The sequence below is a fragment of the Anser brachyrhynchus genome (assembly GCF_964034855.1).
Source record: "Anser brachyrhynchus genome assembly, chromosome: 5".
Classification (NCBI taxonomy): Eukaryota; Metazoa; Chordata; class Aves; order Anseriformes; family Anatidae; genus Anser; species Anser brachyrhynchus.
In genome coordinates this window covers 53,207,129-53,232,497 of record NC_137699.1, presented here as the reverse complement: position 1 = coordinate 53,232,497, position 25,369 = coordinate 53,207,129, and the positions used below count along the sequence as shown (strand labels likewise).

Genomic DNA, 25,369 nt, shown 5'->3' with positions numbered 1-25,369 from the left:
AGCATCTTCAGCTTTAAATCTCTTCCTTGGAGACAGCCCAGTTAATTGGAATATATGTTGTTGCTTAGTTTTCTATTATTTATGTCATTAACTATAATGCAATTAAAGGACTTAAAAAAAATCTATGCAATCATACCAAAGAACTTTTTTTTTTACTGTTCAGCCAGACTCAGTTTCTTCTGCTCTAGCTGCTATGTGAAACAGGCACAGTAATGTATGGTGACATATATCCAATAAACATCCAGTCTTCCCTGTGTATCCTAAAGCACTCGCATGTAATATCAAGAATATGCATTTGATGTTCTCCACGCACATTTTTTAAATGAAGTAATGTGGAGGAATGGGTTAAGTTCTTGTTAGATGAAGTTCTGTTATTTTGAAGAGGTGTAGTCTCTTTTTTGGTCTCTAGAATTATTCTAAGTGACCAAAAAGCATTGAGACGTGGCCCATGTGAAATACACATTTGGGGTTCCAAAAGAAATTGCTATTAAAATTATGTTTAAATACCATTGTTGTATACTCTACAGTTGCATTCAGGGCTCTGTCAAAATTTTAAAGCTTATAGCTGTCACAAATGGGGGCAGAACTGGTTTTAATTGTTCACTTTGTGGCAAGGAAACGAGTGATACAGACCGTTTCATTGCACCTCTATTACCATAGTGTTTTTAACTTCGTGCCTTCACAGTAATCAGCAACAACTGATTTTCTTGCTATTGTCACTTAATCCAGTGGTAAGTAAAATACAAAAAAACAGTGATAAAAGGCCCTAGTCTTTGACCAAGCCATCACTGATATGAAGGTTTACAGAAAGTAGTTTTAGTGACTATCTTGTATGTGCCCAATGGAGTAGGTGCGCTTACTGGTCTGAAATGACACACACGCACTGAAGTGACTTCTTGAGCATTGTTGTGCTGCAGTGGGAAGTAGAAGAGGTCATGTTAAACCATCACAGGAGCTGTTTTGGCAATTTATGGAATTTCTGGATTTATGGGACTTCGAAAATCTGTTTAAACACAGTCAAAGGTAGCACGTAATTGCTAGCTTATGTCTTAGCATACCAACGTTTTAAATTAAACAGCGTAGTCTGTTATTTCCTGATCAATGTGTACAGGCTAATACCTGTACAAATACCTGTACCTAATAAAATCAGTGTACCTTAATGACTCTGTCTGGCATAGCTATGGCAGTAGAGTTTTGGGGCAATATTAACATTCTTGTAGTCATGGTTTTGCTGTACGTTTTGGAGAATTCTCTTCTGTGAACATTAGGAGGGTAGCTCTTGACAACAGCTAATCTCATTCTCCTTGTGGACCAACCCTTTCTAAGCTTTATAAATCTTTTGAGCGGGTTGCTTTTGGGATTGCACAGCGATAGCAAACAGCTCCTTGAGCACAGAGCATGTGAGTGTTTTCACAAATGATCAAAATGCATTGGACATCAGGGTTTTTTGAAGCATAAGTCAGCCATGTGACTGTCTTATGCCTTAGTAAACAGCCCAGCTGTAGAAGTAAAACCAGTATAAAACAGCATCTTGCATGACAAACAAATGCTCTGCATGAACTGGATTTTTTCTGAGTAAGTACAAAAGCAACAGTGTTCTCTCACATTATTTTTTATGTACTCAGTTGATGTTAACTGTTCTTAAAATAGTGACAAATTCATTTGCTGTAACTGTACTCAAACCCATCCTCTAGGAAGAGAAATAACACATTAATTTGAAAGCATTAAGAATAGAGGCATGTCTTGCAAATGATTTGTTTGCCACTAAGTTCTTTTCATTAGTGAAAACTTGAGATAAATTTTCAGTGTTGGTCTGATATTTCTTCTTTTCTGTTTTGGTTTCGCTTGTTAAGTGTTTTTTGCTCGTTTTCATATTTTATTTTTATTCGGTTACATTCAGTCCCATTACAAATGGGTCGTGGCTAAATCAGGTTTTCAGAGGAAGATAAAACTGAAATTCCTGTATGAAATAGGAGAAGCTGGCTTGAGTAATTTCACAATCTCACGGAGAAGGGAAGCTTGCTAAAATTGCAGCTTAGACCACAGGAAGCTGGGTGAACACACTGGAGAAAAATCCCTCTTTGTGCTTTTCTCGGAGCTCCGTAGGTACCTGCTCTTGGTTGCTATTGTGGTTGTTCTTCCTGGGGTAAAAGACAGGGTCAGCCTGGCCTGGCAGAAGGAGAAGTAAAGATGACAAAGATAAGGATGAAAATAAGACTGTGAAAAGAGGCAGAGCAACTTCTGTTTTTACAATTCCCCCAGGGGATGGTGGATGCTGTTCAGCGTTGTTCTTCAGAGAGACAGGAAGGTAGTAGGAGATGTGGCAACTGGTGTGTTTCATCAAGCTGTTGCCTCTATCTGGTAGATGGCTTGCTAGAAGAGAAGACTGAGGAAGAAGCCCTCTGATTTTATGGAGTGTTGAAGCTGGGAATCTGAGGACCAGGCACTAGAAGAGGAGGGAGGAATGGCGAGCAGAATCTCATGGGACTGGAAGAAAACTGCTCTGTGGTGTGAGCAGTATGTACGTGTGCCAGGGTCTGCCTCTTACTGCAGAACATACGTGTTCAGAGCTGTGCTCTGCTGCTGGAGACAGCATGCTTGACATGATAAGATGGAAAAATCTAAGCATGGCAATCCTCCTATTTTATACAGGGAGAGCTCACAGTGTCTTAACCTGCAGGAAGGAACGGCATTTGAGGCTATGCGATGGTATAGCATAAAGATTTATTATAACTGATTAGAAGCAACACAGTCCACACTGAGTTGTTCTGGGACAGGAGAAGAACCCCAGGGTACTCTGTATTTGGGCTGTGCCTTGGATTGACTCAGAGTATAGTATCTAGCCATAAGCGCATCAAAGCTCTCTTAATGAAATATTGCAGGCCATAGCCAAGGGAGTTCTTGAGAAGCATAAATTTATACTGTATTCTAAGCGGAATGCAATCTTAAGTGGCTTTTCTACCATCAATCTTTTTAGTGTTTTTTCTTAAGTTATTTTTGTTAGCATTGTCATCAGCACTATGGCAATATTTCAGATTCCCTTTAAAAAATTGGGGGGCAAGGCTGCCTTGTTATGAGCACTCTAATCACAGGAGGTCTCGCTTCCTAAAGAGCTTACAACTTAAATGAAAGGACAGAAGCATGTTGGAGGAAATGTATACAGAGTGAACTGCAATGGTGCTGTATTTCACAGAGCTTTTGAGGCAACTTTGTAGAGGAAATGGAAGAAAAAAGAAAGGGCAGTGGTGGAAGGGAAGTAATAGCAAGAAGAGAAGTGATGGAGTACAGCAAAGATGAGAGATTGAGAGCTGGGGGAAAAGGGACTGAAACTGTAACAGTCATTTATTTAGTGGAAACAGCATCTAGATTAATACCTTAGGAGTGGTGAGAGTGTTAATGTGGTTTCCAAGTGACATGATGTAGGTGGTTTTCACAAGCAAACGTAGTGTTCATTGTAAGTGTATAAACTGAATTTTTCTTAAAGATCACAGACATATCTTCCTCCACCCACACTGTTCTTACACTTCTTGATTTTGTGCTTTCTATTCGCTATGAAATGTGTTTATCTCTTTACCAGCAGTCATAGATTCACGTTCAGAAAAGAACTTCAGCAGTGGAAGCAAAAGACCAAATTGCCATTAAACCTGGTCAAATTAAAAGTAAAATTGTGTTCTCCTCCATACACATTGGAGAACTCATACCAATTGCCTATAAGCTTGTCCCTTAAGCCCCTGGCTACTCAGCATATGTTGATACAAGACGATATGCTTCCCTAACTGAAGTAGAGGGGAGAATGACTTCGTCTAGGTAATCAAATTAGGAGAAAAACAAACCCTGCAAGCCTGGTTTGTGTACATCCTACTCATCTGTCCTCCCGCTCAGTGCAGCCAAGGAACATATCCCACAGCCACCTACTATCCTCACCTCTCGGTGCTCTTTGCGTAGCTTGAGAATTCCTTCGTCTTCTCCCTGTCTGCCCTTGTCGACCCGTGTCTGTCCTTCTAATACCGATTCCGGATTTGCCCCCCTCACCTTCTGTGCTCGTGTATGCCAAGAAGATGCGTGGGGTGGGAACTATTATGTAATGAGGACATCATGTAATTAGCCCGGAGGAGGGTCTGAATTAAAGCAGATACAATGTTATGATACTGCCTTAGAAATATACTGGGTCCTTGAAGCAAAGTTAAACTTGACTGGACACCTCTTGCTGTGGGATTTCCAGACTTGGTGGCTATTTGTAAAAGCTCGGTAATTTTTTTGAATAGCTGATTTACTATTTTGTAAACTAAAAAGTGATAGCTGAAGCAAACAAGGCTTATTGGGATCACATCAGTTCTGTCTGCTGGTCAGCTCTTCCCTCTTGGGAGTCCATCAACTTGATGGGCATCTTCAATCAAGTTTCGGAGTGGGAGAGCTCAAGCACGAGCTGGTCAACTTGCTAAAGGAAAAGCCGTGTTGAGAACAGGTTATCTGCTTGGCCTGTTTGCTAGGCAGTCAACTTGTATGGTGATGTTTTTGCTCAGCGTGCTTATGTATATCCTGACCTGCAAAAGGTGATGTTGCCTAGCTAGAAAGGGAGGGGACTGAAAGCAGCATGGAGCCCACGAAGAGGCGAGGGAGGTAACTGAAAGCATTGCAGGGGGTCTGGGAAAGGTGGTACCAGAAAGCGGGAAGAATTCCACGGTTCTTGAAAACTAACACAGGTACATACTAAAAACTAGTATAGTGTTTGCCTAGCATTCATTGTTGTTACACAGGTTGCAAGCTTGTGTTTTTACCCAGTGACTGAGGTGAGTATCTTTATAGCTTGTTATGATAGCCTTTTTGTGTATCAGACTTAACTGTGGCTTTATTTACATAGGTGCTGCAATGCACAGCTTGGTGGTCATGTGAATGTGAAAAGTTGGGAATTTTTTGTCAGTGGTTAGCATAGAATACTTTTAGTATTACTATTCTTTTCTGAAGTACTGTCTGGGAAGATCCATATTTTTATCATCCATGCTTGGCATTGCTTCCATATGGAAATGTGATCCTGTGATCAGGTCACATTCTCAAATATCTCAAGTATTGACTTTCTTAATGAGAATGTTAAGCAGTACTTTATTATTTTGTCTTTTTAAATTAAAAAACAAGCAAACATCTTCTGGTATTTTTGTACAGACTTCTCATGGTTACCTTCTAAAGCTGTTAGGTGAACATTCTCACTCTAAAGCTGCAAGTCAAGGGGAGAATATTTTACAGCTCATTAAAATATTATTTGTGTGAGATGCGGAAACAAAAGTTCAAAGTCTGACACAACACAACTGCTCTTTGACAGCAGTATTAGGAGGGGGAGATGGATCATTTTTGACAGCAGTATTAAAAGGGGTAGAAAGATCATTTACACCCTTCACTGCCAGTGTTTTGGCATGATCCTTCTTGCCAAGCCAGCTGATGCACTATATTTGGAAATGTGGCTGTGCTGTGTATTACCAAGCTTATTCATCATTGCTGTCAGCTTACTCTCCCTTTGCAGAATGCTTTCAGGAATTTTAAGCAGTGTTCATTTGAAAGGAAACATGGCATAGCACTTAAAAATGTTAACCAGAAGACAACCAGAAAAGCAAACTTGAAAAAAAAAAACCAAAGAAACCAAAGCAAAACAAAAAAAACATGCCTCACTGAAATGTAATATTGCTGCTGCTTCAGATATTTATGAAGTTTGCAGCTCATCTCAGTCCTGAAGGTTTTTGTTTTTCTCTGCCTGTTATGCAGCTATATTTTAGATTGCTTCTTCTGTTGTCATGCACATACTGGCAAACAGCCTGGCTTTTCATTGCTGTGTTGAGAAACAGGCTTACATTTCATTTTTCTGAAACATGCCTTTAATCATTAGCAAAAAATAAATAAATAAATGGTGCTTCATTTTTGAAATTTTATTTCAAATTAAAAAAATACATTTTTTTCTTAAGTTACAAGTATTTTTGGAAATCCAAGGATTTCTATGGAATTGAAATCAAACCCTAAAATCTGTTTCATGAATTGTATGATGCAAATATAATTTTAAATACAAAAAGTGGTTTCACAAAGAAATTGCACTATTTTCTCCATATTGCATCATATGTTATATGTTATAACTCATAATCTATTGGTTAAAAATGGCAGGGAGTATTGCTTAACTCAACTTTTTTTGACACATGAAATTGGATTATATATTCTAGATTTTAAGAATATTTGATAAAATTTTCATAATTTGTTTATTATGTATATTACATTAAAAATGTTATGTGACTTGTGCTAAGCAGCTCCCCTGGGTTGGTGTTTGGAATATATTTTCTGGACAAATACACACATACCAGGAATTCCTTTCAGATGATGGCCTTTAGCAAACACCACATTTGTCAGATGCATTGGATTGTAAGTGGTTGTTTTTGTCTCATGTAACTGAGCGAGGAACGGAGATAAGTTATTTAGGAAGTGGAGTTCTATTTTCTGATTGGGGAATTGGATAAAAAGTGCAGTCTTAATCAAGATAAATAATTACTTAAAAGGAAATAGTTTCAAAACAAGATATCTGAAGATGTCAGTCTGCTGTTTTTGCTTTTTTTTTGCGTGAGATAAATTTGCTGATTTAATCATGCATGCAGGGTACAGAATTTGTTGTCTCTAGAAATTCTGATGACTAAGAAGCAATAGTTGAGACAAAATGCATCTATGGAGATGCTTGCAGTGTTTTTCATGTACTAGTGAAAATGCTTTTCTGATTACAGTGCCATCAACCTAGTAAGTAGTGTTTGCTGACCTTATTTCCTATGGTATATTCACTGTGTGCTATCTGAGCTGTAGAAGCTGAAACAGATCTTGCATTAGCGTTGAGTTTCTTACAGTTTGTAATATACAAGAGTATATTTCAGCTAGAGGTTACTTTCTGGTCTCTGAGACAATTCACCTGTGATAGTAATGCAAATACCATTGTTCAAATTTTTCTTTCCATTGTATTTTGGAAGCCAAAGTTCACATGCTCTAAAATCAGCTTTATCTTTAGACTCCTCACAATGCTTTCACCGCAAAAATAGGTTCAAATTTCGTGCTGAAAAACTTCAAAATATGGTGCTGACCGTGTACTGTATTCGTACAGCTTCATGTATTGGTGTATCATCGTTCTAATTGCGTGGTGGCATTTTTCATGTTTTCATGTATAAAATTTGTTGTCTTTTTTTCTTCTGATGAAATCTACTGATGAACATTTGTATACCAAGTAGATCTTTCCCTAAATAGAACTTCTGAGGAAGTTTGCAGTATTCTGGTAGTTGTATATACGGGGCATTTTCTTAGGCTGCTTTCTGTCAAATTATTGGCCAATAAACAATTTCTTCTTGGAGTTGAGAAACCAGAATCCTTCAAAATCACTTCAGTTGTTCAACTTATTTATCTTAGTATTTATGAGCATCTTCTCTGGTATAAACTGTCATAATTTTTAACTTGTAACGTGGAATACACTATGAGGACACTGATTTTTTTTTTCTGATGATCTTAAGGATACAGGGAATTGTGCTTAGAACAAATGTGCAAAACCATTTGTGTGAACCAGATTTGCATTGTTTCATGTTGAACCAAGACAGTGCTTGTTCTGAAGATTTTGGACTCTGCTCCCCAGACCTGCAGTCGGGTCCATTACAGACCTATCTGACTTAATTTCTTTTAAGTATGCAAGGGTCTACAATAAATGTAACAGGATGGCATGTTGAAGAGCAAACCACTGAAGTGGTTGTGGTGTGCAAATAGAGTCTTTGTGAAGCTGGCCTCGTGTACCAGAAGCTCTGTTTATTTTCTCAATTATGAGAGCATTACTATAAAAAAAAAAAAGTATAGCAAGGAAACCACAAAAATAAACTTTTCTAGGTTCTTTATTTTCATTGCCGGTGTTCTTCTGTGGCTTTGTCTTACAGTATATTACAGCAGGTTGGCCATATATATTGATCCTATTTACAGTTCCTACAATTAGAAGTTCACGTGGATATCCTAATGAGTGTCACCTCCTGCATTCTTATGAGATGAAAATTAATCAAATCTTGTATCAAATGTGATAAACGGCTTGTGGCAGAGCAGTGTCTTTCTAGAGGACAATATTTGTTTAAAAAATCGCTGAGGGATGCGACCAGTCAGGAAGTGATTGCAAAGAATCTGAGATCTTTCCTGACCAGTCTGCACGTGAGGGCTTCTCATGGTAGAAGCTGTACTGGAAAAGTAAATTATGCGACTCAAGTGGGACTGATAAAATGAAACAGCATGCATGGGTTTGAGCCTCTGATATCTACTAGAGAGGTAAAAAGCCTTTTTATGCCCCAGGACTTCGTAGTCTCCATGTCCTTAGGGACAGTCTGTCTCACTCTCTTGTTTCGTGTCAGGAGGAAATAATTTGGTTTGTTTGTCTTCTTGTCAATTTGTCATTACTTCATTTGGTTTCTTAGTAATTGGTAACAAGTCTGCTTGTTAATCTGTTTTAGTTGGAAGATGGGGAAGAAGAGCCGAGTGAAAACTCAGAAGTCAGGTACAGGAGCCACAGCGACAGTATCTCCAAAGGAAATGTTGAATCTCATCAGTGAGCTATTGCAAAGTAAGTTTCATTTTATGCCTCTTTGGGAGAAGGGATGGCGTGCTGAACACTTGAATGTTTTCTCTGGTTAGTGAAACCAGTGAATTCAATTCACTTCCTGTAAGTGGCCAAGCCTGCCATTTCAGCCTGCTTAAGATAGTATTCTGTGCAGCTCATAGCATGTATCTCTTAGTAGATACTATTACAGGTGTATTATATATCTGTATTGGACACAGTATATTTTGATAGCTTTTGGCTTTATGGCTCAACTCAAGCATAAATAGTGGGTGAGATTAGACTTTAAAAAAAGCAATTGTAGATTACTTGACATTACAGCTTTGTCAAAAGAAGTTTTTCTTGTAAACCTCAAGAATTACACCATTTCTGTTGAACATTTGAACAGCACTTCGAACCAATATCAGAGTAGAGAAATTAATTGTGGAAAGCAGCAGCGCAACTCAATTCAACTGCACTGTTATTTTTGTCTTAAATAAAAATGTTTATTTTTATCATTGTTTGGAAGCCTTCTGTAGCGCTCAATTCTAGCATGTAGTCCAAAGGTTGTTTCACTTGTTGAGGTTTTTGGAATTCGTCTGTTATTTCTACTAAGCATAAAAAGCAGAGCACAAATTCATATGATGATGTTAAAATACTGTTTGCACTTGCTACTGTCACTGGTAACTGTCCTGAGCTACACTGTGGTTGAAACACAGGACCAGTTTTCATATCCTGGACAGATTTAAATGTTGCCTTAGAAAAATTCAGGATTTTTCTTCAGCATTGCTCGCAAAGAGGAGACAAGGAGTTGGCAGAGCAATTTTGTGCTTGTGCTACAGTTGGCCTGTGCTTTGCTACCAAAAATAAAATATAGATCTAATTTTCTAAGCAAAGACAAGTATCAGCTGTTCTTTTTGTCAAGCTTCCATGTTTCGTTCAGTGGAAAGATTTTCAAATCAGTTGAACAAGGTAATCTTCAGCTGCCCGCTTGGATTTATGCAGCTCAGATCCACATGCTGGCATTTAGAATATTGTCAGAGAGAGACTGTGGATTTAATCTAAAGCTAAAGCTTGGCTAAGTGTTCCTTTGCTTGTCCTTCCAGTGCGCATGTGTCTTTGAACACTATATGAATTAGGTAGGTCAAATGTATGTACTAGCAAATTTCTCATTCACTGAAGGTAAGCACAGTGCTATTATCTGCTTTCTTTACAGTAAAAATAACAGCAAACAGGCCAATGTAAATGGTGCTTTGTGGGGGTTATTGAAAACAGAATTTTTTGTTTGCTTTATCTGTGAGACTACTGAAAGCTCTGTTTCTTTGCATTTTTTTCTATTAGCTTTTTAAACATTCGATGTTTCTTATACCTGAAAGAATAGAAGACTAGGTAAAAGTAAAATAACTTGAGGAAAGTTGTGAAAATTTCGAGAAGTCTGGATATGAAAATTGGTCCTGTGTTTCAACCACAGTGTAGCTCAGGACAGTTACCAGTGACAGTAGCAAGTGTGAACAGTTGTGAAAATTTCAAAAGTCTCTAGTAATTACCTGTCAAAAAATGGGATGTTTATAACAGTGAACACGGTAGTGTTTACTATGTAAACATGCTCAAAGGACTAGTACTAAGGTTCACTTAAAGTTACTGTGCAACCATGACCTTTTCTCTGATGTTAAAAAAATATATATATATATATATGCATATATTATTAAAGAGAATACTTACATTTGGCTTTTTTTTCAGAATGCAGCAGTCCTACGCCTGGTCCTGGTAAAGAATGGGAAGAATATGTGCAGATTCATTCCCTTGTTGAGAAAATTCGCAAAAAGCAAAAAGGTAAATGTGAAAGACTGTAAGATAATAGCCCACATGAACTACCCTTAATTTACCCGAAGTCTTGCTTCTGTTGACAGCTAAAGGAGATTCGTTGTTGTTGTATAAATATTATGCAATCCTATTATATTAGGATAAAAACACTAGTTCTCCTGACATGCAGTTACTTTTTACACATTAAACTTTCTTAAATGTTCTGGTGAGCATAACCAGTGGCATTAACAATTTTAGTATTTGCGTTTATGAATGAATATCACAGACAACTGATTCTGTGATAATTTTGTCCTTTAATTAGAAAAGACAGTTTGAGATTGTGGTGAGATGACAATCTGAAGGTCTGGAAGTAAAATCCTTTGAGAATAATAGGCCTCTTTGATTTCTGATTCCATATTCTGCTTTTCTGCTTCTATAAATCTGAACATTTCAAATTGAAATTCGTAAGTATTTTAATCTGAACACGTACTGGACATGGAAACAGTTTTTGCATTCAAAATAATGCCATTAAATTATGATGGAATAAAATGTACAAAATAAATTCATCAATTAATATGTCTACCTGCTGCATATCAAGCACAAACTATGATACAACAAGCATTTCTTTAGTTTATTTATATGGAGTTCACTGTTGATTTTCCCAAGTTTAATGTGTGCTTATTTTTCAGATGAGATCAATTTTCCTTCACTACCTTTTGTAACAACTCACTGATCAGTTGTTGGTACTATTTTCATATTAGTTTTGTTTTTATTTGGAGGTATGTTCTAAAGAATATTTTCCATGTAACTTTTAGTAAAACCAACCTCTTGAGAGTTATTTTTCTGCCAATAAAACAACTTTTTAATCTGGGAATGAATGTACTTGAACTGGAAATACCTGAAAAGGTCTTGTAACAATTCTTTCTTCTCTAAGATTTATACAGTGAAGGCAAAAAAAAAGCCAGCCTGTATTTAAAATGGAGCTTGTGTTTCGTATTCTTGCTTGAAGACTGTACTTAGAAGCTTGAAATGTCCTTTTCACACCTGTTTTTAATATATATTGATGAATGCATAAAAATCTCACTTCATAAAAACTTTAAACCTCTGAATGTTAGTTACTAGCAGAAGACATTGAAAAATAAATGATAGTTTGAGTGACTGCATCCTGTAGCTGTGTAGAGGTAAACTTGGTTCATTATTTTGCTGTCCCACAACTTCCATAAACTTGTGGTACATGTCCTGGTTTCTATGATGTAATACAAGTGTTACAGTAAAGGATAATTCAGCTTAACAAGAACAGAGTTAGCATTGAGGTTGGGCTGTTCACCGTATCTCCAGCACCAGAAAGATAGAACCATCTATGGAAAAATATCTGCTGGCACAAGTAGAATTTGTATAACAGTATTATGTTAATAGGACATATTTTTGTCTTGAAAGATGCAAAACCTACTAACCACAACACCGTTTGACACACAAATGCCTTTTAACGTGCATTTTTACATACGTGGCGAGTATGAATAGCATGATGTCTTTCAAAACTATTTTTGAGTGGAACATACTAATTAAAACTACACGGTTTTCTAGATTAATAACAGCTTTAAACACTTAGGAAAAGAGATGTAAACTGTGGTTGGGAACTCTAAGATGTACGAATGAATGTATTGACTAAAATGTCATACTTTGTGATTTTCTCAAATAGGACAATAGGTTGCAAAATGTGAACTAAAATGGTCTTGATCATAGAAAACTTAACTTGAAAATGGAGTATTTTTGCTTTCTTTTTTTTTCTTGTTTGATTCATTACCAAAACTTTCAATAAAGCTAAATTTTCAGTAATTTTCACCAGTAGAGCTATATTTTGTTTGGTATAGAAATAAATTGTTCCACAATAGTGACTGTAACTTGTGCAACTAGTCTTACTAGACATGCCTTACTAGCCTTAGGTCTAGATATATTTTACAGAAAATAATTCTGTGAAATGGATATGAAATAAAGGAGAAATAACAGCTTTGTTTAAAAGGAAACAAACAAAATATGGCACAACACATTCTCATTGCATTGAAAAGACTTCATCAATATACACCTTTTATACTGCATTGTCAAAAAATATAGCTTACATGATAGTTGCGCTGTCGTGTTAACTGCAGATTTGATTGGTTTGGGGTTTTGAAATGCATGATTTTGAGGAAAATAGTCTCAGATACACTACTGCTACTTTTCCTAAAATACTTCTCAAGATCATAAAATCATAGAATAGCTTGTGTTGGAAGGGACCTTAAACATCACTCAACCCCCCTGCCATAGGCAGGGATGCCACCCACTAGATTGTGTTGGCCTTGAACATCTCCAGGGATGGGGCACCCACAGCTTCTCAGGGCAACCTGTTCCAGCGCCTCACCACCTTCACAGTAAAGAATTTTTCTGATGTCTAATCTAAATCTATCCTTTTTCAGTTTATGACCGTTCCCCCTTGTCCTGTCATTATCTACCCCAGTAAAGAGTCCTTCTCCAACCTTTCTATAGGACCCCTTTAAGTATTGAAAGGCCGCCGTAAGGTCTCCCAGAGCCTTTTCCTCATGTCGAGCCTTTTGTCCACCAGAACCCCCAAGTCTCTCTCAACAGGGCTGCTGTCAATGACTTCTCCCATGCCTAACCAAAATATCTTCAAATATAAGCCATTTCCTGATTGCATATTGTCATTCATAAAATGGCCTGAACACCAGGGGTGTTTGGACAATTTTAATGTCATCTGACACTGGAGTTTGGATTGAAGAGAACTTAGAGGCAAAGAGGTGTAGAAGGATGACAGAGTATAGCTGGGAACCATAATGCATAAGTTCAAATCCGATGAAGGTTAAAGGGAAAGCTGAGGAAGTGAGTAAGACTTGTGATTTCACTGGAGGACCGCGTGCCTGTTGGAGAATCAGTGTCAAGAATTTGGAAGAGCTCTGTGATATCAGGAGGATGATCAGTTCTTAGTTATTTTAGCATATCCATATGCTATGTGAAAAAGCTAAGTGACTTGTGCGTGAGAGGAGCTTGATATCTGCTTATCATTTCCAGGGCTCAGTTAATGAAATTTCAACATGCTCCTAAATTCCTTCTTGTGTCTGTATTACCACGTTGTGGTGATTGCATTTATTATCAATATTTAGCTGAGAAATATTTTCATTATTTTCTTATTTAAAAGAGAAAGAGGAGGGGTGTTTCGTATTTCATCATAGCTCTATTTAGATGGTTGTGTTTTTAATGTAAGCAAATTTTGCAGAATATCTACTTTGATGAAGTCTGGGTATGACATTTGTCTACTATCAAGTAATACTTAACAAAGACCGGTTCTCACTCAGCTTACTCAAAGGATAACTGCTATAGGATAACACATACCTGTTTACATGTGCTTATATATTGTTTTTTTAATCTTTCTCCTCTTATTTCTGCACCTTTAATACATTTTGTATACAGGTTTGTCTATTGTCTTTGATGGAAAAAGAGATGACTATTTCCCTGAATTGATAAAATGGGCAACTGAAAATGGAGCATCCACGGAGGGTTTTGAAATAGCTAACTTTGAGGAGGAGGGGTTTGGTTTGAAAGCAACAAGAGAGATAAAGGTAAGCATGTGAACATTTGACTAGATTAGAAAATGTTTGGAATGTAGCTGCAGAGCTATGAAATGTTCATCTTCTTCCCTTCCCCCTTTGTTGATGAAATTTAAACACTCTAAATTCTGTACTTGAGAAATAAAATTGAGTATTATTTTGACCAAATAATACTGTGAATTTTATTGGTCTTTTTATCTCCTTGTTTGCCCATAATGTTTACCTAATCACCAGAGTACTCTTACCCCATTGATGTAGCCCTCTCACATTGATTTTTATAGCTCTCCTCTTCCACGTCCCAGTGCCTTCTAAAGCACTGGTCTTTTTGCTTCCTAGACGTATTGTGATACTTATTTGTAGTGGATTTGGAGGAAAACAAAACCAAAATAAAACCTTGGTACCGAGTGTCTTGCACTCATTAGGTAAAGAATATAGATGCACACGGTTTGCTAATAGGTAAGCATGTAAAGCTGTTAGCTGTCTCCCATCTGTAAAAAGGAGATGGAAAGAGGCAATTGGCTACTGTAGAAAAAATGTTAAAAATTGAGCATGTTGTATTCATTCTAGGGCTTTAGTAGCATGTAGTTAATAACGCTAGCACTGCCAGTTAATGAGAATCAAAATCCTGAACAGTTCTTCTAAAATCATAAGGGGCAATATGAAAATACTTGTACTGGGAGAAAATATCTGATCAATAATTATTAGCAGTATAATGGATGTTGTAGATCTGAGGTTGTGTGGGCCATCTACACGTTGGCACCTCCAAAGTGAAACACTTTATTTTGTAATACAAGTATCTTTGTTTTAAGCTTTTTATAATGCAGATCTGGACACTTTGGTTACCACAATACGATATTTGTTTAACTTGCAGTGGAAGAGAAGGAAGAATTCTGGTTCAAAATAATTATGATTTAAAAAGGAAAAACCCTGGAATTTAATGTTAATGTATGCTTAAGATGGTTGGCACATCATATACATGCTAACTGACCCTCTATACTTTTTTTTTCTTTCTGTAGGCTGAGGAGTTGTTTCTGTGGGTTCCTAGAAAACTCTTGATGACAGTTGAGTCAGCTAAAAATTCAGTATTAGGTAAGAGCTTAAGGAAGTTCTTAACAAGAAATTATGTATGGGATCATTTAATGCAAGTCTCTTATTTAGTTGATCAGCTGTACCACAAGACTTGCTTATCATCCTCACCATCAGGTTTGGAATACCTACAAGCTTGAAGTGTCAGTGGAAGGAATTTAATTTTCCTCTGCTGCTGGCTGAGCGCACTAGCTATCTTCCAGACGCATGTGTGTTTTTGAACACACAGCTTGTACAATGTTCAGTATATAATGTACTATGTGGTTTCTATAATACTGGGAGTTGAGATGTTCAGAGACGCAGAGTATTGCTCTAGTTTCTTCATGTCTTCAATCGTATAATTGTATGAGGCGTTTACTAATAACTTGCAGCATAATACAATGTGGGTTGCCAAATGTTTTAGAAACCTGAAAACCTTTTTTTTTCTTATTTGAAAATTCTTACATGTTACTTGTCACAATGGTCATTTAAACTGAATCTAGGGTGGTACTTTCCACGGGCTGTTAATTTAGCACCTCACCTTTCTGGGTTAATTCAGGTTCCCTGTATTCTCAAGATCGAATTCTTCAAGCTATGGGCAATATAACATTGGCATTCCATTTACTTTGTGAGCGAGCCAACCCCAACTCTTTCTGGCTGCCCTACATCCAGACTCTCCCCAATGAATATGATACTCCACTCTATTTTGAAGAAGATGAAGTACAGTATCTTCAGTCAACTCAGGCCATACATGATGTTTTTAGTCAATATAAAAATACAGCTCGACAGTATGCCTATTTCTACAAAGTTATTCAGGTAAGGATCTTAAATGTAGTGTATAGTATATGTTGTTCTCGTGATGATTATTGAGGAAGGTGTGAAAACAGTGATGCTAAATAATAGAGAAACTGTATTGCTCTTTAAAGGTTTGAATCATTAAAGCAATTTCCTGCTGTGTTTTTGAACTGCTGTTAAAATTTCACAGTTCAGTAGGCTTATGAATATATAAGAATGTATTTAGCTGGTTGAAAGAAGTGATTACTGCCCTTTGTTTGGCATTGGTGAGGCTTTACCTGGAATACTGTACGTTTTGGGGCCAACCAGTACAAGAGACGTTGACAAAGTGGAGCAAGTGCAGAGGAGGGCTGCTAAGATGTCACTTACTTAAGCCCTTTATCTGTTATGAAATCAGTGAGGGAGCTGGGGAAAGGGCGATAAAGGGTGGTTCAATTATTCTTTGTAGTTTTTCCTACCAGTAGCCAGACTCCAGAAATTTGCCTGTGGGGAAATTGGGATAGGTGACCTCCAGAGATCTTGTACAATTTACATTTCTTTGACTTCTTGAAAAAAATAGTTTTCAGTAAACAAAGCAAAATTATAATTGTTAATTGATGTAGAAAAGAACACTGCATATGTTGTATTTTCAATGAATGTGGCTTAACTGTAGCTTTCTCCTTTAGTTATTTTGATTGCTTTTAAGTACGTAAATTCACCTGATAACAATTTGAGTATGGGGAGTCTTGAGACAGGTGAACTTTCCATCATTCTCTGAAGTAATGATTTAAATCTAATTTCTAAGAGAGAACTGTTACGCTGACTTATGTATAGACATAATTGATGTTGTAGGTTACGTAAATGGTGATGTGTTGTTGTCAAGGCTGTGCTCAGTACCCAACCCTCCAAAGCTTTTTGTGGCACAATTTATATGAAAAATATGTAACTATATGCTGAATTTCCACAAGTGGGTGGTCTAGGTAAAACTATTTTGGCCATAGGAGAGGTCAGAAGACATAGAGCAATTCTTTTCTCCCTTAATATTATCAGAGTTCCAAAACTTTAATATTATCTTCTTAAAGTCAACAAAAGTTAAGTTATTCCGCTTAATGTTTCAAACACAGTCTCAAGTTACCAAGTATTGTGAGGGCACGAGGAATGGAGGAACACCTTTCAGAACCGAAAGTCATTGATATAGTGGGTGAACACCAAGTAAGATTCTCTGTTTTGAGGCAAGGAGTTTGGTAGGAACAGTGGCTTTCTACCAGGAAGGAAAAATATTTCTTCCAAGTTTCACAGGGAAGGGTGACTTAGACAACTCTCCTTTTTTGATGTGTGCTATTATAGGCTGCCAGGCCACACTTGATCTTTCAGTTCTTTGCTTTTTTTCTCAAATAGTATTGTCTGAACAAATAGAACTACTGAATTTTCTTTTTTCTGGTATATTTTTATATCTTTTTACCCCTGAATAGTTCTACTGTTTTTAAAGCACCACGAACATAATATTGTGTAACATTCTCTAATTCTTCTAACTGATATTCATGCTCTTGTACAACTTATTCAGGTAACTATTGCTATGACTAGTTCCATCAATTTCATGACACTACTAGCAGCATTAGTCAGTGTGAGAGGTTATGCAGTTACAATGTTAATTAAGAAAAGCTGAAATACAGTTTTGCAGAGAAATGAGATCTGGGATGATACCCTGGATTTTTGACTGTCCAGTATTTCAGAACCTCTTCCCAATGATCGATGAATACATTTAAACTGATACTGAGGTGATGCAAACAGAACAGAAGAATGTTTACAGAATGCAGTAGTGTAACGTCAGTTGAAGCATGTGATGTCTATTAAGTGAAAAGCAGCTTAAATGTTTGACAAAACATTTTCTTTCTGTCCATGAAAGCTTTGTCACAGAAAATCTGTTTAAGGACAGCAAATACATGCTATTTCTCTTATTGTCTCCTAAAGCTAATCAAAAATCATTTGTATAAAACATAAGCTAATGTCATCAAAGTAATGTCTCACTAAATAATTCATATTCAGCATCAAAGGCCATGCTGTAGAATGTTAGAGTAAGAAAAGAAAAGTAATTAGAAAAAAGATTTGAGCAAAGAAAATAATGTACATGAGATGACTTTAGGGGTAGACCATCTTTAGAGCCTTGGTGTCGGCGATTTGCTGAATATGATAATAAGAGTGTGGTGTATTAAAAGCTTGTTTTGTTTTATATTAGAAATTACATGGAAACTGGTATGGTACCTCCTGGAGGACAATTTCTCAGCAGTGTGCCTTGGCAGCTAAGAAGGCAAAATGTATTGTGGGGTGCGTTAAACACAGCATAGCCGGCTGGTCAAAAGAGGTGATTCTCCCACTGTATTTAGCGTTGGTTCAGCCTCCCTTGGAATATTGCATTCAGTTCTGGGCTCCACAACTCATGAAGGATTTTAAGATACTTGAATGTGTCCAGAGGAGGGCAGCAGAGCTGGTTAAAGAGCTGGTTACATCCTATGAAGAGTGGCTGAGGACACTGAATTTGTTAAACTTGCAGAAAGGGAGATTGAGGAATGACCTCGTTGCTCTCTACAACTTCCCAAGGAGGGGAAATTGAGAGGGAGCTGCTCATCTTTTCTCCCTGATATCTAGAGCCAGGACACAAGGGAGCAGTTCAAAGGTGTGCCGGGGAGGTTCAGGCTAGACATTAGGTTAAAATTCTTCACCAAGTGGGTAGTTAGGCACTAGAACAGGCTTCCTAGGGAGGTGGTGGATGCCCTGTGCCTGTCCATATTTGAGGCATTCGGATAACAGTCTTCACGAAATATTTAAGCTTTGGGTCAGCCCCAAAGTAGTTTGACAGTTGGATGAGATCTTTTTAGGTCCCTCCCAACTGAAGCTATTGTATTCTGATGTTGCTGAGGGTGATTTAATTCAGTTTGATCTGCAGCAATGGGAAACCTTGGTGGAAATAGTGTGCAAATAAATGGTGCTCTTCTCTTTGAGCTTTATATTAGTACATCCAAGAAAGTGTTTAGTTCTGTATTGTTGTCTTTCGTATGAAGTGTGAAACATACAGTATGAAGTGTGAAACATTTGCTTGTGGTCCAAAAATCTAGACCAGATATTTTTGTCTCTTGACAAATACTTTTATTCCTTGTATAACGTAGCTATTGTTTCACACTGAATGTCAGTACGAACAGAGATCAGATGGGTATAATTTGCTTTGTTTACCTGTTCTTTGGAAAATGAGTGGTAGTAAGGGCTAGGTAAATTTTAGGTGTGTTCTGGTTGTTTGGTGCTATGCTTCAGTACTGCTAGCTAGGTAACTAGTTTCAGCTGAAAGTTTCTTTACTGGTACTCAGTAAATGTCACATTAGGAAGATATATACTTCAGCTGGCTCCAGGAGTGTCAAGTGAACAGACTAGGTACTTGCTAATAATGCTTTTGATGAAACTTATGGAAGTTTTAAGACTTCTCGATCTTTGATTCTGCTCTCAAAAATAAAAGCTTGTAAGTTTTGAAACACTGAAGAAAAAGTGCACAGGAAAAAAATGCCTCTCTTTTTTCCCTAAAACAAAGTATCATTTTTCATTATTCAGAAAAAAAATTGAATGAATTTTGGTATCATCTTGCATGCACTCATTATTTTATAAATAAACTTGACCTACAAAATATTAACACTAAGGGTAATGTCTTTAGGAAATTCATGAGCATATGGAAATGGAAAAAGAGGTGGGGAAAAAAATCATCATATAAATGAAAAGGCAAAGCAAAGCCGTTTTCTTATGAAAGGCAGAGTACTCTGCAAGCTGTATGAAAGCGAATGTTAGATTTTTGTGTACCATCATTTCATTCACTACTACTACTGCATTAGAATAAGCATTTTAATGAAAGCTGACTCATGTGACCAGGATTTTGATTCTGCTTCAGGTATGCAGACTAATATTTTTTAACGTTTACAGATACCCTTTTTTGCATTACAGAAGTCTTATATTTGCTTTCTTGAGAGCTCTTCTGCTGCAGGAAGTAAAACAAGTAGAACCTTAAAACAAAAGGTGTTTTTCTAATATTTGGGGACACTGAAAAAGGGATTACTTTGTGAAGTTAAAATATTTTAAATACTTTGCAGTGCTTTTATTCTGCAAAATGTTTCTAATGACTGGGTAATAAAAGGGTTAAAAATCATTTATTCAAATGCTTCATTTTCTTTCCATGTAGGATCTCTAGACTGTTACTAAAATAATTTTGCCTCTGATACATGTGCAGATTTAAACATCATTTGACAAGTGCTGGTCTGTTTTATTTCACTAGTTTCTCTGTAATGGTGGCTTTCTCAAAACACTGTAGTTCTCTTTCTCAAAGTGAGTAGTCCAGATACACGTGAAGAATGGGCAGATTTATGCATTTCACAGCTGTTGCAAGCTAAACTGTAGTCTGGTTTGATAAGCAGAAACAGGTGTGATGTTGAGCAGACAAAAATAAACCCTTGAGCATGTTAGCCAGGATGTATAAACCACACTGACACCTTTCTTAATGTATGTAATTTGATAACTAAAAAACAGTTAAAAGTTCTTGCAGATGTACTTTAAAGGCGTGTTTGGCCTCTGCATTGCTATCAAAATACAGTGAGTGGTCAAAAGAGTACTTTCATCATAGAAGACTTGTAGTTTTAAGCTGTTTTTGTAGTTTGTTCCAAAGAAAAAAAAGTTTTGTAAACTGCAGGGTTTTATTTTCCCTTGCAAGGTGTATGTGTGACTTCCATTAACATTTATGGGCGTTGCATGCATACTGAAAGGTGAACAGAGCTCAAATGTTTGTGGCTTAATGTTAAAAAAATTTTGTACACTGAAATGTGGTATAATAAGCACAAGAGGGAGCCATATAGTTTACAGACATTCACAGTGAGATTATATTCCTAAAGAAAATAAATGAAGTTTGAACCTTTTTAAAAAGAATATGCGGTGGTTTTCCTGTTTGACTTTCTTGCAGCTGCACCTGGGTGGCTGTTTGTAGTCTACCAAAGAGAATTTTTTGTAAATCAAAACAAGACATCAAGAGAGGGAGTGTTCTTAGACCAGGTGGAAGTGCCAGAGTACTACTTAATCGTTTGGGACACTATGGGTGTAGTAAGACAACTTTATGATAATTTCAGTAAACTTCTAATATGCCTTAAGTGTTAATATGGTAAGTCTGAAATTGGCAGAGCCCTTAACTAGCATGACTTCTGCTGTGGTAGCCAGCTGTATGGAGGTAGTATTTATGTGTAGCTGCCTCTCATGCACTGGACTAGAGGGTCAGTTTTGCGGGACTGTTAAGGATGGCAGTTTAAACAGTAATTTAGACATTTTTAGCCTGTGTTCTCTGGACCACCGGGGTCTGCAGGTTTTTCTGAAGGGCCCTAACAAGCTAGCTGTCTCTTTCAAACCGATATGGGTAAAATTGTAGTGGGTGTCTGCTACAGACTATCTGATCAGGAGAAGGAAAGGGATGAGACCTGCGGATCAGACTCTCCACAGAAGTAGCCTCATGTTTGCAGGGCCTGGCCCTCATGGGGGCCTTCAACCACCGTGATATCTGAATATAGCAGGAGAATCACCTCCTTGGAGCAGCTGTCTGTGCTGGGTTTATTGCAGAATTGCAGGTCTCCCCCTCAGCTGTCAGGGCACGCTGCTGGTTTGTGCTGAGCCTCCTGCCCACCAGCACCCCCAGGTCTCTTTCTGCCGAGCTGGTCCCCAGCCTGGGCCTGGGTCCGGCACTGCTCTGTCCAGGTGCAGCACCCGGCATTTTCCTCTGGTGAATTAACTTCATGCCATTCTCAATCGGCCAGTGCTCCCATCTATCTTCCCTCCGCAAGGCCTCTCATCCCTCCAGGGAGTCAGCAGCACCTCACAGTTCAGTATCATCAGCAGACTTGATAAGGATATATTCAACTCCTGCATCCAGATCACTGATAAAAATGCTGAACAGAGTCAGCCCTCGACCTGAGCCCTGGGGAAGCCTGCCAGCGACTGGCCGCCAGCCAGATGGGCACAGCGCACCCTCAGCAGGTTTGCTGATCATCCACAGCTGGGAGGGGTGGCTGGAACACCAGGGGCTTGCGCTGCCATTCCTAGGGACTTTAACAGGCTGGAGGAATGGGCTGACAGGAGCTTCATGAGCAATACATGAACGTGCTGGGGGCGAAGTTTAACATGAGCCAGCAATTTCTCTGCCGCAGAGGGCTGACGGTGTCCTGGGCTGCCCTAGGAGGGGTGTTTCCAGCAGATTGAGGAAGGCGATCCTTCCACTCAGTGCTGGTGAGGCCACATCTGCAGTGCTGTGTCTGGTTCTGGGCTCCCCAGTACAACGGAGATGGAGCTACTGGAGAGAGTCCGGTGAAGGGCCGTGATGGTGATTAAGGAACTGGATCGGATCATCTCTTCTGTGAGGAAAGGCTGAGAGAGCTGGGACTGTTCAGCCTAGAGGAGAGGTTCAAGGGGATGTCTTCAATGTGTATAAATATTTGAAGGGAGGGTGCAAAGAATAGGGAGCCAGGCTCTTTTCAGTGGTGCCCAGAGGCAGGACAAGAGGCAATGGGTATGTGGACATCACATACCCATGGACATCAGGAAATACCTTTTTACTGTGACGGATGACAGACCATCGGCACAGGTTGCGCAGAGAGGTTGTGGGATCTCCCTCCTTGCCCTGGGCATTATCGTGGGCAGCCTGCTCCAGGTGGCTCTGCCTGAGCAGCGGGGTAGGACCAGATGACCTCCAGAGGTACCTTCCAACTGCCACCATCCTGAGACTCTGAAGCTCAGCTTGGGCAAGTTGAAGGACACAGCTCGTTTAGCTAACTGGTAGAGTTTGGGTGAATGGAAGAATGTTGGAAATCCCTATTGCTCAAACCCACTGCTCTTAAGCCATAACAGAACACTTTAGTTTGTAACAAAACCTCTTTAAAACCTCTTTATATCAAATATATGATATATAAAATTTGCATTTGTTTGTAAAGAATTTGTAAAACTTTGTCTTTTAATAGCTATATCTAAATTGAGAAGCGATGTTGAAGTCCAGGTGCTTGCTAATAGCTGTCTGTTTTATAACCTAACAGAGGTAAGAGACATAGGATTCCATCTTGTGGATGGAATAAATTCAGTCATGTTTTAATTTTGTATGCACTCTTCTTAACTTGTTAAACTATTTTGATTAAAAGAAATGATAATGTAGTTAGGAAGCAGGTTTTCCTACTGACCTGTAAACTGAGATGCATTTCATGCATACTGTGCATCCTAGCAGTTGAAGTTAACTTTATGAGAAATGCCAGAGACAGGATCTTCTTTCTGCAACTTAACTTTGCACAGAAGTAGCATAAAAATCAGTGAATAAAGAAGAATTGTCAATTAATAATAATAAAAAAAATAGATTAAAACTGATTGGAGAAAGCGAAGTCACTTAAGTAATATTTTAACTAATATAGTTCTTTTTCAGTGAGTTCTAAGTTTCTTAACAATGTTAATGAGCAAATACCTGTAAATGCTTTCTTTGCCTCTGTCAAGCTACTGTTACTCAAGAAGATGGAAGTGCCCTGTGAGTCATACCTCTTTTTTTCTTTTAATAGAATCTGTTTGGTAATACGGCTAGGTAGTATCTGTAGCTTGTATTGTATCAAGTGTTTCACAGGAGCACTTGCTGACCGGGAACAGTTTTCTGACCAGTATGTATTGACACCTGGGTAGTGCTTGTGCAAGTGTTCTTGTAGATCCATTGTGAATGCAACCCCTTGCAGTAATCTATCCAGAGGTGTTTTGATCTGTTCGTTTGCACTGTTGGACAGAACTTAATCTCTATGAGACTGCAATCCCTTTTGATCAGATACTAAGTTTGATTTCTTATTCATATAAAATTTGACTGATTTAGGGTGACTGAACTCCAAAATCTAGTTAGTAGTTGTTGGGCACTGGAATATTTATTTTAGTAAGGAGGTTTTAAAGTAGTAAGTTCTAGATCTCAAAATAATATTTTAGCATCTTTAAATCTGGTATCACATTTGGCTCTTCAATATCGGGTATATTAGGCGAGATATCACATCTTTAGCATAATTTTGACACCATTTTCTAAAGCTGTGATACTTTCAATATGACTTATGCCAGTCTTGCGTTATTTCTCCTTATTCTTTCTAATCTATACTATTCCAATAAGGGTATATTTTTCCAGCAAGATACCACCATTTAACTTTCCTGTGCTAAATAATGTTTGAGTTAAATGCAGGCAAGTATATTGCCTTTTAGAACTCTCTATTCAAATGTTCGGAAGTTGTTTTTTAGCTTTAAATTGATATAATAGCTACAGAATATTTGAATACTTCTAAAGAGTTCAACTAATGTGCAGTCAAAAGTAAATGTATTTGGAAGCAGAATAAAATTTTGATCACGGAGCAGGTAGGTCTTCAGAACTCTGGTTTTCCCCTCACTTAATTTGTACTCATTGTCATACCAATCAAATAGCTTTTTTCAGAAGTAGTGTCAGTGTCAATGGAAAAGGGAAAAAAAAAAAGGCACTTGTGAATCCTATATCTTTCCCTTTTGTTTACTTGTCTGCTATAAATGTCAGCTTTAGGAGAGATTTAAAATTTCATTGTGTGGGCAGTTACAGAGGTAAGATAGCGTTGCTATTTATATTTGCTTTGTCCAAATTTCAACAGCTGAGTTGTTCTGCTTGATCAATAATAAATCAATAGACAGCTAATGATGGAATATATTTATGCCTTTCTGTGTTTTTCCTCTCTGTAAGGGCCAAAATATTGTATTAATCTGTTTTGCTGGCAGCAAACTGAAGATTGACTATGCTTGTACTGTACCACTTAGTGTATCTACTGTAAGGTGGTTTTGGCTTCGCAAACATGGGCCAATTTCCTGTTTTCTTATTTCTGGTATATCTCACCCCTGGCTGTGATGGCAATGACAGCAGTTCCTACAGCTTTGTTGGGCCATTCCTGTGGCCTCCCCTCTCCATCAGAGAAGCAGCTACAGGCTTTGCTGGCTTGTGTGTGTCGCTGTCAGACAAATGAAGAGCTCAAGACCTTGTATGAGTAGGAGGTCTCCTTCCTTCTTCCCCCGTTCCTTCCGTGCCTCCCACTGGAACACGGCGACAGCTCTGGGCTTGGAGCCAGCCGGACACAGGAGGAGGTGTTTGGCTGTTTGGGCAGCGTTTGCTCCTCTAACAGCTGTTCCCTATTTCCTCCGAGGAAAAGGTGGCAGGCCATATGGAGGCATCCTGTGGTCCAGATTCAGCCCATGGGTGCCAGTTGGACCATGCTGGCCTAGATCAAAATTCAGGCACATCCTACTTGGTGTCTGTTATTTCTGACAGTTGGAATGTTTTAAATTTTGGACAAGGACAGACAAGATAAAACGTATCTTTCATTTTTGGAGGTGGATATCATCTTTCTTTGGACATTCATTGTTAAATTAAAACCTCCTGATTAGATCTTATTTTATATTCTGAATGGTTTGCATTCATTTACACTAGCCTAAGTGCCCTCTTTCCTCTAGAGAAAGAGAGATGTACTTCAAAGTG

General features: G+C 38.1%; 1 protein-coding gene across 1 annotated transcript in view; it reads left to right on the top strand.

The window, feature by feature from the left end:
- SETD3 (SET domain containing 3, actin N3(tau)-histidine methyltransferase) overlaps positions 1-25,369 on the top strand; it is a 59,475-nt gene that overhangs the window by 11,302 nt on the left and 22,804 nt on the right. Inside the window, exons 3-7 of the mRNA XM_080593579.1 lie at positions 8,487-8,596; positions 10,310-10,402; positions 13,835-13,983; positions 14,988-15,060; positions 15,596-15,852. Coding sequence (XP_080449705.1) covers positions 8,494-8,596; positions 10,310-10,402; positions 13,835-13,983; positions 14,988-15,060; positions 15,596-15,852 — 675 coding nt within the window. The 5' untranslated portion in view covers positions 8,487-8,493. The remainder of the gene's footprint in view (positions 1-8,486; positions 8,597-10,309; positions 10,403-13,834; positions 13,984-14,987; positions 15,061-15,595; positions 15,853-25,369) is intronic.